Source organism: Drosophila hydei, unplaced genomic scaffold, assembly GCF_003285905.1.
Source record: "Drosophila hydei strain 15085-1641.00,03,60 unplaced genomic scaffold, DhydRS2 tig00008134-arrow-pilon, whole genome shotgun sequence".
Taxonomy (NCBI): domain Eukaryota; kingdom Metazoa; phylum Arthropoda; class Insecta; order Diptera; family Drosophilidae; genus Drosophila; species Drosophila hydei.
Window position 1 is genome coordinate 117,196 of NW_022045843.1, and position 17,902 is coordinate 135,097.

General features: G+C 39.7%; 1 protein-coding gene across 4 annotated transcripts in view; it reads right to left on the reverse strand.

The window, feature by feature from the left end:
- Window positions 1-237: 237 nt before the first annotated feature.
- Window positions 238-17,902, reverse strand: part of LOC111596627 (semaphorin-2A) — a 44,971-nt gene continuing 27,306 nt past the window's right edge. For all 4 annotated transcript variants that reach the window (XM_030225459.1, XM_023310914.2, XM_023310915.2 and 1 more), the window contains 13 exons: window positions 11,269-11,356; window positions 11,141-11,192; window positions 8,073-8,141; window positions 7,037-7,144; window positions 5,912-6,049; window positions 5,681-5,813; window positions 5,026-5,382; window positions 3,983-4,211; window positions 2,227-2,563; window positions 2,002-2,165; window positions 1,768-1,920; window positions 1,583-1,691; window positions 238-1,032 (listed from right to left, as the gene is read on the reverse strand). In XM_030225459.1, coding sequence (XP_030081319.1) covers window positions 961-1,032; window positions 1,583-1,691; window positions 1,768-1,920; window positions 2,002-2,165; window positions 2,227-2,563; window positions 3,983-4,211; window positions 5,026-5,382; window positions 5,681-5,813; window positions 5,912-6,049; window positions 7,037-7,144; window positions 8,073-8,141; window positions 11,141-11,192; window positions 11,269-11,356 — 2,009 coding nt within the window. In that variant the 3' untranslated portion in view covers window positions 238-960. The remainder of the gene's footprint in view (window positions 1,033-1,582; window positions 1,692-1,767; window positions 1,921-2,001; window positions 2,166-2,226; window positions 2,564-3,982; window positions 4,212-5,025; window positions 5,383-5,680; window positions 5,814-5,911; window positions 6,050-7,036; window positions 7,145-8,072; window positions 8,142-11,140; window positions 11,193-11,268; window positions 11,357-17,902) is intronic.

Consider the following 17,902-nt stretch of genomic DNA (forward strand, 5'->3'; position numbering starts at 1 on the left):
TACTTCGACTATGTGTGCGTATTAAATGCGGCAGCTGCTTAGCATGTGTGTTAATTGTTTATGTATGTTTACAGCGTTTTTGTTCTTGTTGAACGTGAATCAATCGTTTGTATGTGGATATCGTTTAAATAGGCAATTCATAAATTTATCAAAACTTAACATCACATTGCTTCTCCAATTACATATAGATTTATAGTTCGATATAATATTAAATATATTTCTTGATTTGTTTATGAATAAAATGCTTGAAATGTGATTTATATGTATGTGTTAAGGTTTATGTACTTGTAATACTTGTTCGTTTGTTTTGCTTTTAGTTGAGTTTAAGATAGAATTACATATTAACATTTTGAAACGTTGCGTTAAGTATGCTTAATTAATTGTATTTATTTTAATTAGATTTAAATGTTTATAATAACGATATGAAGTGATTTTATTTCCACTTAAATATTGTTTGCGTTTGCGAGCGGCAGTTGTAAATTGATTTTTATTTCACTTTTTGTAGCTAGCTATGTTTAACTGTAACTGTAACTGTATCTGTATCTATATGCCATAGACAAGTGTCTCTTTTGTATTAGTTATTTATTAATATCTCTCATCAGCTCTCATCGATTAATCGAGTATGTTGAATAAATGCACTGTACTGGAAGAGGTTCTCTATACATATGTACGTAGATATTCATATAAATGCAGTTTCTAGGAGTTCATGCTTAAGTTTATCATAATGATTGATTGACGATGATGGCGAAGATACTGATGATGATGACGATGTTGGATATTGATCTATGTGGCAACTTAAGTCCAAGTAGGCGGTCTATTATGTTTGATTAACTCCAATAAGATTCGATTTGATTTGATGCAGTTGTTTTGCTTTTGTGTCTGGGAACTCTTGACGGCTTAGTAGAAACGCTTAATGGATATGGATGAGGGCATGGTGACCGTGATGCTATTGTCGGGGTATCAAACGTTGTTCTTGCGGAAGATATCATTGGGATGCTGATTGCTGCTGAAGTTCTGGCGAGTCGAGCATTGCTAGAAGAAACGAAAAGTCAAAAGTTGACAAATTAAATGCGTGACGTAAACAGCTGTGTTAAGTATTATAAGCATATTACTACGTAGCTCGGTATGACGGACGGCAAATGATTGCATTTTAATTGCTTGTTCCGTCCATATGGCGCCAAATGCCTGCCACACAACACCACCGCCACGTAGGCAATTACCATCCATTGAGGTCGCACCTGCACACACGAACACACATACATACACACATGTAAAATTGTTGCGACGGTCAATCGAACCATATTGAGACGCGACCTGGTTGCAACCGCTGAGCCTGCCAGCCACACTGGCCCTGCCAGCCGCTGGACGTTGGTGTTTAGATAATGACAGCTTAACTACTTTACACTGTTTGTGATTTGACGTTGTGGTGTCAGTTAGCCAGCAGGCTATTAAAATAATTGCCAGGCAAATCATTTATTATGGCATGTGCCTGCCCCTGGCGTTGTGCCTGTGCATGTGTCTGGTTGTGTGGCGCTCATTAGCGCTGCCTGCGGTGATAATTTCAATCAGGATAATAACTTACCGCTTGCTTCTTTTCCCAGGACTTCATGGCTGTTTTATATTTCTCGAATTCGTGACACCAATCTGAATAGATTTTCTGATAGTCGTTGCTTTTATTCGGTGGCGTGCATCTAAGGGGTAACAGACAGATGTGACTTGGTAATTAGCAGTCAATTTAGGGATATTCACGGGCGAGGCGGCACTTACCTGTGTGCGTCGACGGTTATGTTGTAGCTGCACAAAAGCGAGCCACCCAAGTGGCAGTCGTAGCGTCCGCCATCGGCCTCGTTCACCGACACCACAACCAGGCCGCGCTCCGTGGTCTCAATGTACTTGGTGGGGCTGTATTTGATTTCATAGCTGGCCAAAGAATAATTATATTGTGTGTATTGTGTGTGTATGTGTGTGTGGGCAAAGAGGCGCATAGTTGATTCGACTTACCGTCCCCTGTCCTTGGAGTGATGATACCAGGTGACCTGCTCGTTCTTCAGCACCTCGGGTATCTTCACAAAGCAGCCCAGATGCACGCTCTGGCCGTAGGTGACGACGATTTTCTTCTTCAGCACACTCGAGTCACAGATGTCGCTCGTCTCGTTGGCCACATCCTGCAGCGATTGGTGAGAGTGTAAGCAGTGCTTAACGCTGAAGCCACAGCGTGCCACTTACCTGCAACAGATCCAATTCGTATGGTCGGCACGTGTTGGCCTCCTTGTCCCAGCCGCAGTACGGATCACGCACACAACGGAAGCAATTGTCGTAACGGCGATTGCACATGGCCAAATCGATTTGCTTGATGCGATGATCGGTGCCCACATAGAGCGACTTACGTGCCTGGCTGATTTCCATCACCTGGATGGCCTCGTTGGGCGCCACCTCGAAGATGTCCAGTAGCTTGGACAGCGACTCGCCATTCCGATAATACTGCACGATTTTGTAGATGCGGCCCAGATTGGTGCCCACGTAGTAAACTGTGTACTCCTGGTTCAGTATGTCGATTTTGATTCTGACAAAGGAAAGTCATAAATTCGAAGGGCTCAGATTTAAATGTGCATTATGTGTGTGGGTATGGGTGTGTGTGAGTGTGTGTATCCATGGCTTTTGGCTGTCGCATTCAGTTGCTTTTCAGTTATGGAAATTAAATGCTTATTTAATATGATAAATGGCCTGCATATTAACGAATTAAATAGCCGCATCTGTGTGCAGTCTTCTTCTGCTCTCTTCTCTCTCCCTCTCCCTCTCTCTCTCATTAATAACGAGCTTGCAACACCTGAGCGTGTGTTGTAAATGCAGTTATTAAAATGCGTTACACGATTTCCCGTAAAATGTTGCAGCGCAATTAATGCACATAGAAACTCAATTCTCGTTTATAATATTTAAAATATATTTTTAATGTTTAAATAATTCTTTTTTTTCTTTTTTTTTGCATATTATTTATCTATTTTTAATATGCGACTGTAATTAAGTTTTCAATATCAATAAATTTGCCATAATAAATACTTTTTTTACTTTTAATTAAATGAGTTGAAGAAGATGTCGAAACTGAGTTGCACTTGGGCAGAGAGCGCTTAAACATGGTATTAAACTGATTGATTATGACAAAAGTATTTAATTGAAATGAATTGAAAACGGTAGAAGGTGCTTGAGTTATTGTCTCTGATACAAAATTAAGGTAAATACATTTGAGTCAACTGCTAACGTGACTATATACGCCTTCTACTTCAGGTTACAAAAGTCTTGACAAAATTAATGAAAGATCTATGAAAAGTAAACTTTATATAATATAATTGCAACTATGTGATAAAGGTATTTAAAATACAAAATTGATTTCAATTGAAGCATTTCAATTTGGTCAAAGAATTACCAGTAGCAACATTAGCTAATTGCTTTTGATATATTTAAAGACTAAAATTAATTAATTAAATGTTGTCATTGTTATTCAATATCAGATCTAATCTAAGTTACTTTTACTCTTTTATAATGACATTAATTTGGGCTGGGCTGAGAGGATTTTCAATGAACAAAACTTGAAATACCTCGAAATTCACTCAGCACAAAAGATATTTGGGGCTTTGTTTTCAGAGGGGAGAAGTAGAAAATGTCTGAAATTCCAAATTTGTATTCAATTTGGCAACAAGCAACACTTGGTTTATTTAAAGCAAACGAATAAACAAAAATAAATATTCGTACATTGATTTTCACTTTAGCAGAGAAAAGCCACAAAGAGGAACAAATCGAAAAATGCAAATAAATTAAAAAATAAAAAAAGTGTAACAAACTGAGTTCAGTCTCGGCCGGACACGGTGCATGTGTATGTGTGTGTGTGTGTGTGTGTACTTGGAATGAATGTGAATATATGTATGTACATGGATACACAGTGAGTGAGAGGCAGGGCAGCCAGATAACAAGTAGAAATAAAACTTACTTGTCAACAACGAGCTTTGTGAACACCAAATCCCTTTTATAATAGACCGGATTGTTGTGCTCGTGATTTACGGCTTTGTCCATAAGTGGATGCGAGCGTATGAAATTGAGGACGGTATCTGGCAGATTTGAGGTATCGTTGACACATGTGCCGGGTCGCGGATCTGGCACGCGGGAGTTCAGCACCGGCAGCCAGGCGGAGTTTGAAGAGGATTGCTCCTTAAATTTGCCTGCAAGTGAGCAAAACAAATATAAGATAAGAAAAATGAATATGTATATATATGTGTACGTGTGTGTGTATATGTGAAAAGGATTATGGCTAAGAGTTATGCACTAGCAACTGGCGTAGTTGGATACTTCAGGTGCACGCAGCGCTGTGCTGTGCTGTGTGTGTCTGGCAAGTGTTTGCAATGAAGTTTTAAATCTGCGACCCCAAAGTGTCAGCTGTTGTGCAGCTAAGCGTTAAGCGAGCGAACGAGCAAACGAGTGTGTGTGTGGCTGTGTGTGTGTGTGTGTGCGTGGGGGCTATAATCCATTCAAATGGATTTTCTAATACGATTTATGTTGCTCCACGGCAAGCGAAATTACAAAACACTCAACACCCTGAGTGCTATGTGTGCTCTGCTCTGTTACTATTGGATCTGTGCAACCTATTGGATTTATTGTTAAACTCGAACTGTCCCCGTCCGGTGAAACGCTGTGTGTGTGCGATGTGAATCGCATAGGGGCCAGCTGTAACCCAAGGTGCTGGCGTTTGCAAATAAAATTTGCCGATAAGTTGCATTTGCCATTTCCATTGCTATTGCTGTTGCTGTTGCTATTTCTATTTCTATTTCAACTTCTATTTCCACTCAAAGCACTTGGGGAGTGGGCGGAAAACAAAAGAGAAAATTGCACATCACTTGACGTTGACAGTTGGCAACATTGTGGCCAGGATAACGTTCGTTCATCACATCCATTTTGCACACAGCACTTAACAATCATACTCTCTCTCTCTCTTTTTCTATATATATATATTTATTTATATTTAAGACCTGCACTCACCATTGAAAGCGGCCTGCACCTCGTTGATGTGGAAACTGCATACGGCTGATCCAATCAGGCCATTGGTGCTGGTCGTGAACGTGGCATAGAAGCGTGTCTTGTCGTTGGGCAGCTGGTAAACCGATTGTATCTCATTAAAGTAAAACGGAAATTCGCCCGAAATGCTGCAGTTTAGCCGTGCCTTCAGATACGTGGCCCAGTTGTGGGCCAGCAGATTCTTGCCGCCCACATCCTTCTTGCAGACACGCGCGATGCGCGAATAGACCGCCTTGCCGCAGTTAATGTACTCCACGGCCGTTTCCCGGAAAAAGAAGTACACGTACTCGCCAATGTCAAAGGAGCCCACGAAGTTGGGTTCTGCAATAAAAGAGCGCGTCGCGAGATTGATGACCCTCTGTGAGTAACGATCTACATAATTGGATGGCCTAAGCCGCTTAGCCTTAGTCCTCGTCTGCTTCTGTATCGCATCAGTAGACAACGACTCCCAACAGTGCGTGCCAATACAAACAATGAATCCCATGCGCGAAATCATTTTCAACGCGCCACAAAATCCATTCTTTTTTTTTTCAATTTTATCTAGAGCAGCCACAGAAGCAGAAGCTGGAGCAAAGACAGCAGCGGCAGCAGCCCGTGGCTTTTCCCTTTTTCTACTTACTGTCCAACCACTTGGAATCATATTTGAGCGTGCGCTTGAATTTGTATTCCAGGCGCTTTGCTGACGTATTATACAAATCCGTTCGAAAGATCACAGTATCAGCCTTGGTGAATTCCGCATTTGTGCCCGAGTACTGTGCAAAAGACACAAAACAGCAGAGAAGTGAGACACACTGATTCGAACTACTTATTTAAATGGCTACGTAGCTGAGCTCTTGAATGGGACACTTACCAGGCCAGGCAGTCCGCCTGGATTACCTTCCTCCACATAAATGGCCGTTGAGTTGTCCAAGGGATCATAGGGACACTTTGCAATGCCCAATCCCACGCCGATCACATACTCCGAGCGCGGCAAATGTGTCAAATTCGACTGAAATTGTGAGACAGAAATATATATATTAAATAGAAAATTATAATTATAGAAATAAGACAAATTGGCTTAGAACAGCTCAACTGTAATTCATAATAAAGACAGTAAAAGAATTTTACTAAAACATAAACAAATCTCTGTTATGCTTTCCTAGAATACATCTTTAGGATCTCTTTGAATCGATCACATTTCTTCAAACTCTCTTTACATCTCGCCTATTTAATGATATTTTAACTGCTCTTTATACTTTACTCTAGTCATTTAATTATATAATGTTTTCATTCCATTTTTATCTATATTTTTTGAGCTGTCTTTCCCACTGAATGCTTGTCCGAGCACGTGCAACGAAAGCCCAAATAAGTTTCTGCTAATTGTTGAGCTGCTGCCAGCTCCCGAAATGCTGAATACAAAGTGCTAAAAACTTGCCAAATATTGCATTTAGTTTCGTTTTAGTTTTCGTACTTGTTTTTAGTTTCAGTTTTTGCCAAATCAAAATGCACGGTTTATTGTTCGGCTTTGCTCACTCATAGGTAGCTGGATGTGCAGCTGCCATGGCTCTGTGTGTGTGATTTGTATGCGAGCTGCGAGCAGCTCTTGGCTGCACCTGCACACTAATGACTATTTTCACAACAAGTAGTCAACACAAAAGTTGTATAACTCATGTATCTATATATATACATATACATAGTTCATATGCCAGGCACTAGATGAACAAGAAAGAACGACGTAAAAGAACAAGCTCTATTCAGTTCATATATACAAAAGGCCATATGCGTTGCTTTGTGTTCTCTCTGTCGCTCGCTCTCTGTGTGTGTGGCTGGCTGTTCCAGGATTGCGATCTAAAGTCAACAGTCATACAAGAGCTCGCTTGATATTTGTTGGAAAATCTTTTGAAAAGTTGCGTAGCTGCGTTATCATTGCTACAAAACTTGTCCTTGAGCAGCAACGAGCTATAGAGAGAGGGAAGAAGGCGTGTTTTGTACTTACATAGATGACATAATCCTTGGGATTGTGTGCATTGGTGCCGCAAACATAGAGCCTATCGCCTTGCTGCATTGATTGTATGACGCGCACATGGTTCTTGCAATCAAAGACCTGCAAAGAAGCATTGAAAAATAATTGTAAAAAGAGATGATATCGCATCGTGGCTTGCCACAACAAGCTTACACACACATAAAAATAAATCAAAACTTTATAGTTGTGCGTGTGTGTGTGTTGCAGAAATAGTACAATTTGTAATAGCACGCGTCGCTGCAGCCACTGCCGCTAAATCAATTGGCAACAATGCAATGCTGGTAAATCCCTGCCACAGACGCACAGCAGCATTATGATGACTTAAGCAACACACACACGCCCGCAGATGGAGCAAGTGTGCACCAAAAACAGTTCAATTGACATCTAGATACAAGCCACAATCAGATATATATATATACACACACACACACATATGCTGCGACTCTGTGTGGCATGCAACTGAAACTGTAGCGCACGAAAAACTCGCTACAAATTGAAAAGCCACAAATAAATTGAAAGAGATTTCAAATGAAAGGATTTGCTGTCACATTATAAACGAGTTACAATAACAGCCAACAGAAGCGTCAGCACCAGCGCCAGCCTCAGCGCCGCATTTGCAAAGCGCAGCACTTGAAACTGGATGCGTCATGCGAATCCGAGCAGGAGTCGTCGATATAGAAATAGGAATCGGATTTCGTTTGGAAATTGGAGCAACTCGCCTGCGCTCTCCAAAAGAAATTGATTCAGCCCAGACGCTACTTCATTGTATATAATATATATAAATGACTATGTGTGTGTGTGTGTGTATGTGTGCGTGTGTAATCAGTAGCTGCTGCCGCGATGCCAGTACATGATAAAAAAATCAATCAGCCATTGAGCATGACACATTGCAGCTGCTATTAGCGACTTATGGAGCAACGCCATAAATAGAGTCGATGTAAATGCAAAACGTTAGCGCATTGATGGATTTCCTTGTACCTAGCATAACTGTAAATAGTTGTGAGCTTACCTGACTTTTGCCCTTGGACACACAGCTGACGACATCATCGCGAGTTGGCTCCAGGTTTATGACATCGCGCTATAAAACAAAGAAATTTAATTAATAAGAGAATTTAGACTAATTTTATATAGATATTTTTATTTTAAAGTCAAAGCTTTTTAAGTAGTTACTGATTATACTTAGTAAATATATTTTCTTAGAGCTATGTACGATGAGAAACATAGCATAAAGAGCTTAGAGGAGCTAGAAGTTAGAGAATGTAACTATAGAGAAGGCTTAAGGTGATATTTTATATATTTTAGGTCATGTCCCAGTCAGGTGAGTCTTCGGGTTGGAGGCGTCTGAGCTCCAGTGCGGATGCTAGCAGATCTGCGGGCTGTAGTACCCAGATGTCTAGACAGGCTGTTTGAGTAGCAATCTAATCTCTCTAGGTATTTTTTGGGCATATCTTGGATTCTGTCTACTATTTTTGGCATCTATAAAACTCTAAAGAATGCTTGTATTTGAAGCGAAAATTATCTCTGCGAGCATTAGGAATACAAATTAGCGTAGATTAAGTTAAATGCTTTGATCTGCTTTCGTGTACAGGTGTTAATCAATTACAAACCCAATTGAATATAAACTGTGAATTGCAATTCGACGTCATATGGTCCATATTAATGGACGAGTCGAAGCTGAAATTGTAATATGAAAACATTTGTATGCAGCCGCTGGTGGTGGCGTCTAGGAGCAGTTTCTCGGGCGAAAATGGTTTCTCGATTTGCTTTTTCTTTTCGGGCTACATTTACTGGAGGCGCGCGCATAAACTACAACTAGAGGCGCTGGCTGTGGGCGAAAAGGAAGGGAAAACACGCCAGAAGGCCAAGCTCTGCCTGTGGCATGCTTTCAAGCAAATTGATTTATAAATCACGTAATGTAACGAGCACATACGAAATATTTTCAAGCGAAATGCGCGCACGCACCACACCAAGCCACATCGCACCACCTATCAAGCATATATAGAGTAGAGCAGAGCAGAGTAGAGCAGAGCAGAGCAGAGCAGCGCAGCGCTGTGCGTCCACATAAAACCAAAATCATGTATTATTTAGTAAAATTTGCATTTGCCGCATAAAGCAGCCGCAGCCGCAGTCGCAGCGAGCACCTTGCCACTCCTATAGGCCACTACCAAATGATGCCCAGGGCGAACGCAGTTACTCGCAGTGCGCGCGCGTGTGTGTGTGAAATAACACATAAAATATATTGACAGATGCCGGTTGGCAAGCCACGCCGGCTGGGATGGATATGGCTGGGATATGAATGTGGGTCTGGCAAGCAGGTGGGCCAATGGGCGGCCGGCAGGTGGGCGTACGTCTCGAAATGGCAGCAAAACGTGGCGTCTTTCGGTTTTATGATACGTTTGCGACCAGGTTTCAGCTGTTGCAGGTGCAGGCAGACGCAGCCATAGCCACACACAACGTTTCACTCATAAAACAAGCTTTTGTATGACATAAATTCATAAACAGCCTCCCACAGGCGCACACACTGTCACTGTGTAAGTGTGTGTGTGTGTGGGTGTGTGTTATCGACTTTCACGAGTTTCGATAATTCGTAAGTTTGGCATTTATAGCCAAATTACACACACACACACATTTACACCTATTCGGCTAACAGATAGAAATTTCTCATAATATTTCTTCTTTATCAACATTATTTTATAGTTCTTTTGTGCATTTTAAAAATATTGATTCGAATTTCAGCTCAGCTTAATCTTAAGTTAACATAATTATTAAGATTTATGTTTTAAATATGCATGAATGCATATAAATCATATTTTTAATTTTTCTAAAAGCTTATTCACTGAAGCAAACATAAATTTATCTCAAAATATACGCAAAAATAATTGAGTTTATTTATAAGATTGCCAAATTATTTTAATGTGTGTACACACTGGCTAAAGTGCACCGTTAACTGGCAGTTAGTTAAGCACTCAAATTTATTTTATGTTTTCTTAAGCTACTTCTATAAAAAATTGCTAATAACATTTTCTAATTTAATTAAAAATAATAAAAACAAAAAATATTTAAAAAAAAAAAACAGTTTTAATTAACAACTCACTGTAAACCCCAGTTAAGCTAGTTAACATAATTTATAAAGCTGTTTATTTTAACTTGCTACACCCTTAGATTTTTTAGAATTTTTTTTATATTTTTTTGTATTAAATTTGTAATATTATTCCTCTTACAACATAAATGCCATGCAAACTGAATCTGTGAAATGAATTTCGCTCAGTGTACATAAATTATGCGGCACTGAGCCATTACCACACGAAACGTGGAATCTGGGCTCCTGCATGGTAAAGCGAAATGCCCATAATGCAGCCCCCAGAGCGCATATTAAATATGTTTCTTTTTTTCTGCTTTGCTTGTTTTTTGGGGCTCTTTTTGTTTTCCGGCTGTTAGGTGGACAGGGACACGTTGGCAGTTGGATTTTGGTAGCTGAGTAACTAAAACAGATATTTTTCACTCGCTTACATCGGGGAATCGAAGATTTGTGGCTCGCATTTGATGCGCGCGGCTCCTATGCCCTTTGACCCCATGAGCTGAGTGTGTTGACAACGTCCGACGATAAAAAGTATTAGGCTAAAAGGACAGGCGGCTTAGGCCAGCAGCGGCTGTTTGGCAACTACACACTAGTGTATGCACACGCATACACTCATAAATGTACGTGTGTGTGGGTGTGTACATGGAAAAGTTTGTGCGGAAGGCGCGTAATGAATTTTTAAAAATGTGCCGCAGCGTGGCATAGCTTGTTTGCCTAAAAGCGTGCTACACGTTTTATGTGCGCTCGCTGCTTGTTAGATTTGTGGCCAGGGGAATTGCGAACAACAACAACAATGACAACAATAGCAACATCCAGTAGACCACTCGACAAGCGAGCAAAACAAACGGAGCTCGTGGGAGCTTAGCCTAAAAGCAAATGCCAGGATTATATATGCTTATTGTTATTGCCCTGCATAGTTGCTATAGTTGCTCTTCTTGCTCTCGTCGTTGCCAGTTTATTATAAATTAATAGGTAGCAATAAATGCATTCATACTTACATCACAATAGGAAGAGGATATATTTTGCAAATTCAAACGGAATACACGATCCCTGCGATTAGAGAGAAAGGAGAATCGGATTTCAACATGGTCAGCATTTAAGCATTTGGATTACATCGGATACTCACATGGCGCCAACATACAGCGAGTCGCGCTCCTCACTCAAGTGGAACGTGCGGTAGTAGAGCTTGCCGCATGTGAATTCGCGCACATGATCTGGAAGAGGAGAACAAGCATATATATATTATTGTAAATAGTTAGCATAGTTTATACTCGTTCAATATTTGGTCAACAAATTTTCTTAAGCAGTCTCTGCTCAAACTCGAATTGCAATTCGAGTCCAAGACAAGAGGTCGGAGAGTCAGAGTCCGGCACAAATGAGCGCCTGTCAACAAAGTTTATGCAGAGACATTGACAAAACGCAAACACAGTCCAAACAGTCCACCCAAAAGCTTGGGGCGGGAGTACAGGGTGTCTGCTGTGTGGCACAAAGGACAGCGGCACACACAGACAGACACAGATGTATAGAGACAAATATGGCAAAGGAGCTGGCGGGCGCCTGTGACTGAGATATCCCATTTCAATCAAATGACATTTTGACATTTCTCTCTTTGCTGGACACTATCGCCGGCGTCGGCAAATGTAGCCAAAGTGCAAGCTTTAAATGTTGTTTATTTACTTTTAACTTTGGCCAACACAAATACGCTGCACTCACACAGGCAAACACCAACACACGCACACGCACACATAGAGAGTTGCTTAGATAGTGAAATGCTGTGAGTCATGCGTAAAGTGAAAGGCAAAGAACTGCGATCTCTCGCTGCGAAAGTAACTTAATATTTGTTATTTCAATTTAAAAACTTTAATCAACTTTTAACGGTGCACGTTACCGTTAAATTGCAAGTTAAAATGTTCAAATCTGGCAAAAAGTTGTTCATATGTGCAGCAAATAAACCAAAAAGTAAGCCCGCAAAAGTATGCTACGAAAATTAAAAACTAAAAAATTATTTTTAAGAATTTAAGAAATTGATTGGAGTTTTTAATTAATAAAACTTAAATATGTAAAAACTTTAATTTTATAAATAAAAATTGTTACAATAATATAAGAATAATATATATCTATTAAACAATAAAAAAAATTTTAAATGAATATTTCAGCGTTTTTATGTTTCTTGAGATTTTTTATTTTTGTTATTTATATAATAAATAATTTTTAAAAAAAGTAGAAATTTGGTATTTCGAACAAGTTTGATTATTTGTATGTAATCATGTTTTTGTGTACGCAAACATGTTTGTTTCTGTGTGTGCGTGGGTGTGTGTGCACACACACTTATTATGTTAATTTCATTGACGACGCGTTGTCTGCGCGTTGTTTGCACTTTGGATGAGTGAGTGTGGGAGCGAGGCGCAAAGCGCTGAGCACGCATTTACTTAATTAAACTAATTAATATTTGCTTAGACTGCCTGATGTGCTAGTCACACACACCGACACAAGCACACACACACACGCAGACACATGTACTTTAATGTGCCTGTCAGCCAGTAAACTCTCGACTTCGATATCATGTCCAATTAATTTCCCGACACTTCTTACAATTATGCGCTTTCAGCTGCACCTATTGTTCGTGTTATTGTTGCTGTTGCTGCTCATATCTTTATGTTCATTGCAAACAAATTGTCAGCTGTCGCACGAATTGCATATGCATTTGAATAAATTGCATTTTCCATTAAACTGTCAACCGCAGCGCATTAAATAATGTGAACAAAAAGCGCTTTAAAATCTTCAAAGAGCGCTAACAAAACAATAAATTTAAAAACAAATATACATGATTATTTTGAAATGAAATGTCTTGGGGTGTTATAGCACTATATAGGAAAAATAGGTAATCCAAAAAATGTGCCAATTTCTTTACTATTTTCAGCTTAGAATGCATTTTCACAAAGAGCTTTCAAATGCATTTACTTATGATTAAGTTTCAGGCTGTACCCTGATGTGTCAATCATATCAATTATATATACATATGTGTATGTATGTATGTATGTATCTGTGACTAACTCGCACGCAACAATGGCATATGCAAATGACTCGTTGCCCCCTTGTCCGCTCCCTACAGCTGCCACAAGTGCAGCTATTTTTGATTTCCGATTTAAAGAACATTTTGGACAAAAGCAAACACTGAAGCTTTTCCAGCAGCGTCAATAAAGCCAAACAAAAAAAAAAAGCGAGGAAAGGAAAGGAAAAAGGAATCTGCGTCTTTTGTTTGCCAACGGGAAAAACAGCTACAACAACAGGAACTACAAGCCCTGGCGACAATACATATGCATGCATGTTAGGCTCTCTCTGTATGGGTGTATGTGTGTGTGCTTTTGCATATATTGCGCAGAATTCGGGTAAATGTCCTTGCCAAACCGGAAGTCGACTTGTATACGCTTGAATTGTTATTGTGCCCATGCCTCGCATGCTCTGCACTCGCATTTTGTTTGTCGCTCGCTGTCGAACTTTTTCCGCATTCTGTATATTTTTTTCTCTTTTTTTTTAATACTTTTTATATATTTTTTTCTTCCTTTCTTTAGTTAGTTGTTGGCCACTTTTGCGTATATTTATACATATATTTTTTGTGTGTCTTTAAGTTTACGGTTTTTAAATCTTTCCCTTTAAATTGTTTGCGTGCAACTAGAAGAGCTTTGTGCAGCTTACAATTGTTGGGAGTGTAATGAAATGAAATAAAAAGCAATAAAATATTTGATCTTTAAGAAATTTGTCTAAATTGCTGTGTATTTTCGTGCGTCTTATTCTAATCAATCTCAGTTCATTCAGTTCAGTTCGATATACAAATGAATAAATTAATTGATTGATTGGAATCAGTTCTTTTTCTTTTGTTTGTCCATAATTAAATCAGCTTTGAATGAATGCAGAGTTGATTTAAAGCCTAATTAAATTATATTAAATTACTTATATAGCGCGCATGTCCTTGCTTTGGCTACTTTGTGGCGCCAACTGCCAAAAATTTCATGAAAACAATATCATAAAAGCCACAAAATCAGTTAACATAAATACATATGCGCATCCATATTAATTGGCAGTCTCCATATTGTGGCAATAAGCGTAAGATTTGTAGTCAAATTTATGCTGTAATACTTTATGGGCGCTTATTAGGGGGAAAACATCTTCTCAATACACATTTACGACGGCAATTGCCACAACATATTCGCTAGTTCCATTTGCTAGTCTACAATTGTCTCGCGCAGCATCCGAGAGAGAGAAGTCTATAAAAATATTATGCATATGGCCATAAAAGACATCGCCAGATAGGCATGCAGAGCGGCGACAGCATAAATTGTTATGAGTGTTCCGGAAGCCACTGGCTGGCAGGCTGACTGGCTCTGATGCCTATCCATGGCTTCAACTCGTGCTCTATGCATGATAATAAATTGCAAATTGAACGGAAGCTAATCGCAGACATATTGTTTGAGGACGTCGGAAGGTCGCCAAACTTTCTACAAAAATTATCAGGCTGTCAGCTGTCGGCTATGTTTGGAAACATATGAATTGTGGCAGTGTTGCAGCTGCAGGTGTTGCATGCATGCCACAATCGAGCAGTTCAGCCAGTTTGGCCCTCCATCAAACGCGCACACATTAAGCCAAAAACGCCATCGTAAATGTCTTTTACTCAGCAAACCTTCGAAACTTGGCATTTGAGAAGATGTCTGCTTTATTTGCTTTTAATCCAAGTCCAATCAAAATCAAATTGCATTTACGACCTGCCTCTCAAAGCGCACAATTTTATGGGAGCCAAACATTTTTACTCGCTTTTTTCTTAGCAAACGAAAAATGCTTTAGAGATTTTCGGGTGGCTTTTCTTTCTTTTGCTTCTCGTTTTTATTATGGACATACAGTGCTTACCGACGTACATATGCGTGGGTATTTATGACTCCATATATGTCAATAATTTTTATGCGCTTCATAAATATGCGTACGTCTTTACGACCTGGCCTGGCAGTCAAATCAATTTCTATAGCTCCCCTCGAAAGTCGACTGAAATGTCATTTTGGAAAACGTTATTATCGAATCAAATACAAAAAGAATAATGAGACTCAACTGCAGTAAACATATTGCGAATTTGTCTTCTGCACCGCAGGCCAACGTGCCACAGACATGTCACAGGGCGCATGCCACACACACGCCGAGCTGCCTTTGGTGACAGGGCAGTTTCCTTTGAAATGTTACTCTTGCATGGGGCTCTAAAGGGGTTTCATAGATGCCAAAAGCAGCCACTAACCAAAACGTTAGATCAGCAAACTTGATGACGGTTATCAAAAGACAGCAATGCAAAGGATTTTTAGATATAAATTCCTTAAATTTGTGTGTGTGTGCTTGTAATTAGATAAGAAAATATTATTTGACATTCAAATTAACCTTCAGTTTAAATAAATATATTCTAATATATTTAGTGAAACATTTTGTATTCTAAACAGCAACTGAACCGTATTTTATTTGCTCAAAACTCAAGTCAAGCAGTGAATACCAAATCGTACTCTGAACCCTTGATTTCAGTTTCATGAGGTTTTCATCTTTTTTTTTCAAAAAATTCCATTTGATGTTAAAAAGTCATAAAAAATGTATATTAATACTTTGCGTTTCTCAAGTTAGAAGACTTAAAAGGCATTTGTGAGCTATAGGACTTAGCAGGCATTTGTCTGCAATAACTTTTATGCATCGTTTAGACTGTGACAAATGTCTTCAAACATAATTTAAATCAGTTTCACAGATGTGAAGTTTTACTTCATCACAACTAATTAAAGTTTTCTAAGAATCTTCAGCGCTGCTTGTCATCTGTCATTTCGAATAACTTGCATTGCACTTTTCGCTCTGCAGATATTTTATAATACATATTTCGAGTCTCTAATCTCTGTTGACTACATGCATGCGTATGTAAATTTCCCATTATTTTGCTGGCTAATTATGAGCAATGGCTTCCTCTGGCTGCGACGCTTGTCGGCAACTCTTTCTCGCTCTGTATGTGCGAGTGTGTCGTGTGTGTTGTGTGTGTGTGCACTACGTCAGCATAAAGCACTCGAAAACTGTCTAGACGTCTGATGTCTAGGCGTGTTGTTATCCACACTTGTGCGCTGATTCGTGGCCTGCGGCCCCAGTGGATCAACTTGCCGGTTGCCAGTTGCCAGTTGCCAGCTGCCAGACACCGAAGGAGCGACCGCATTCAAGTGGTTGCCATTTCATTTGCCGAGAAATTGCATATACAAATAATTAAAACCAAGCGCCGACTTGTCTTTATCTCTAGCATCATACCTACATTTATTTGTAATGGCCAAGTAGAGCTTAAAATCTAACTGGACTGCCCTCTAATTAGGTACTCACAATCATCAATATCCCGACACACGATGAGCGTGTCAATTTTTAAGGAAACTGCAAACTAAATAATGTACAATTTATAAGAAATATGGATTATCAGCAATAAATATTTGCGAGAAAGCAAATAAAATATAAAAAGTCCACAAAACGGATGTGCCCCACTAGAGAATACTCTGAATCCAATATTGAGCCAGTGCAGTGCCTAACTATAAAATATCGTAAATGTACTCAACATATTCACAAAATTTACTTCGGATTATGTCATCACAATAAACATTTCTCTAAAATTAAATTAATATAAATTGCTTGCAGCAATACGGCATGGAGGGTATCTTCTAGTCGAGCAGTAAACAGACGCGTTTACTTGCAAACGGTTAGCTCTATTCAATAATGAAGTTCACTTTACTTTTGCTTTGGCTTTAGTTCAAGTTGAGTTTTATTGCGCTTTGGTCTGAAACATTATAGAATTGCCATCAAATCGAGCTTGAAGAGTAAAATAGCTGATCTTTAAGATCTGCTCTTCTGTGCTGTTGACTGAGCATCAAATTTCGCATAAATATTGCAAATGCAGTGCATTAAAGCTTCAGCAGAGTGCGAAACATTTTCAACTTTATTTAGTTTATTTTATGTGTGGAGCGAGATGAAGAGAGAGAGAGAGAGACAGTTGCGGGCAGTTGCAGCAGTAGTTGAGTTCATTTTGTTGCCAAATAGCAAATGCAAAAACAGTACTCATAAAAAGCAGCATCACCAGCAACAAAAAGGAGCTGAAAGCGCCTGGCATTTATGCGCTTTGCTGCTGGCAGGACACCGAGTGGAACAGCTCTCCTTCCCATCTCCGCCGCTGTCCGTTCTCCGAAAAGCAGGCAACAAAAACGCAACAAATGCGGCAACCGTTTCATTTTTGGTGTTTTGCGAGCTTTGGCAATGGCAACTTCATTTGATGAGCCTGCAGCATGGATCCCGGACCCTGAAGCCCGATGCTAGAGCGCCATAGAGCCATAGAGCACATGTGTGCAGGTTTTTGTGGCTACCAGAGGTTGGCTGCCTTAGTTGAATGTGTGTCCATTTGGAGCGCCATAAACGAGGACAAGCCATTTAAAGTTTTTTGTTGCAAGCGCACAGCGAGGACAACTCCCGAGCAACTACCTTCAGTCAAGGGTACACATAAACATTTTGCGGTGCGCTTAATTTCGCATGCATTCGCCGAGTGGCAAAATGAGGCAGCAGAATGAGCACTTAAGAGGTAAACAGAAACCGAATGCGGCCGATGTGCTACGTACTTAGTTGTGTATAATGCTGCCTAAATGCGACTCTTGCATAATTAAGAGCAAGTACAGTAAACACTCTTGAGACGGCAGTCGGACGGGCGAGCCTCAATTTGATGAACAATG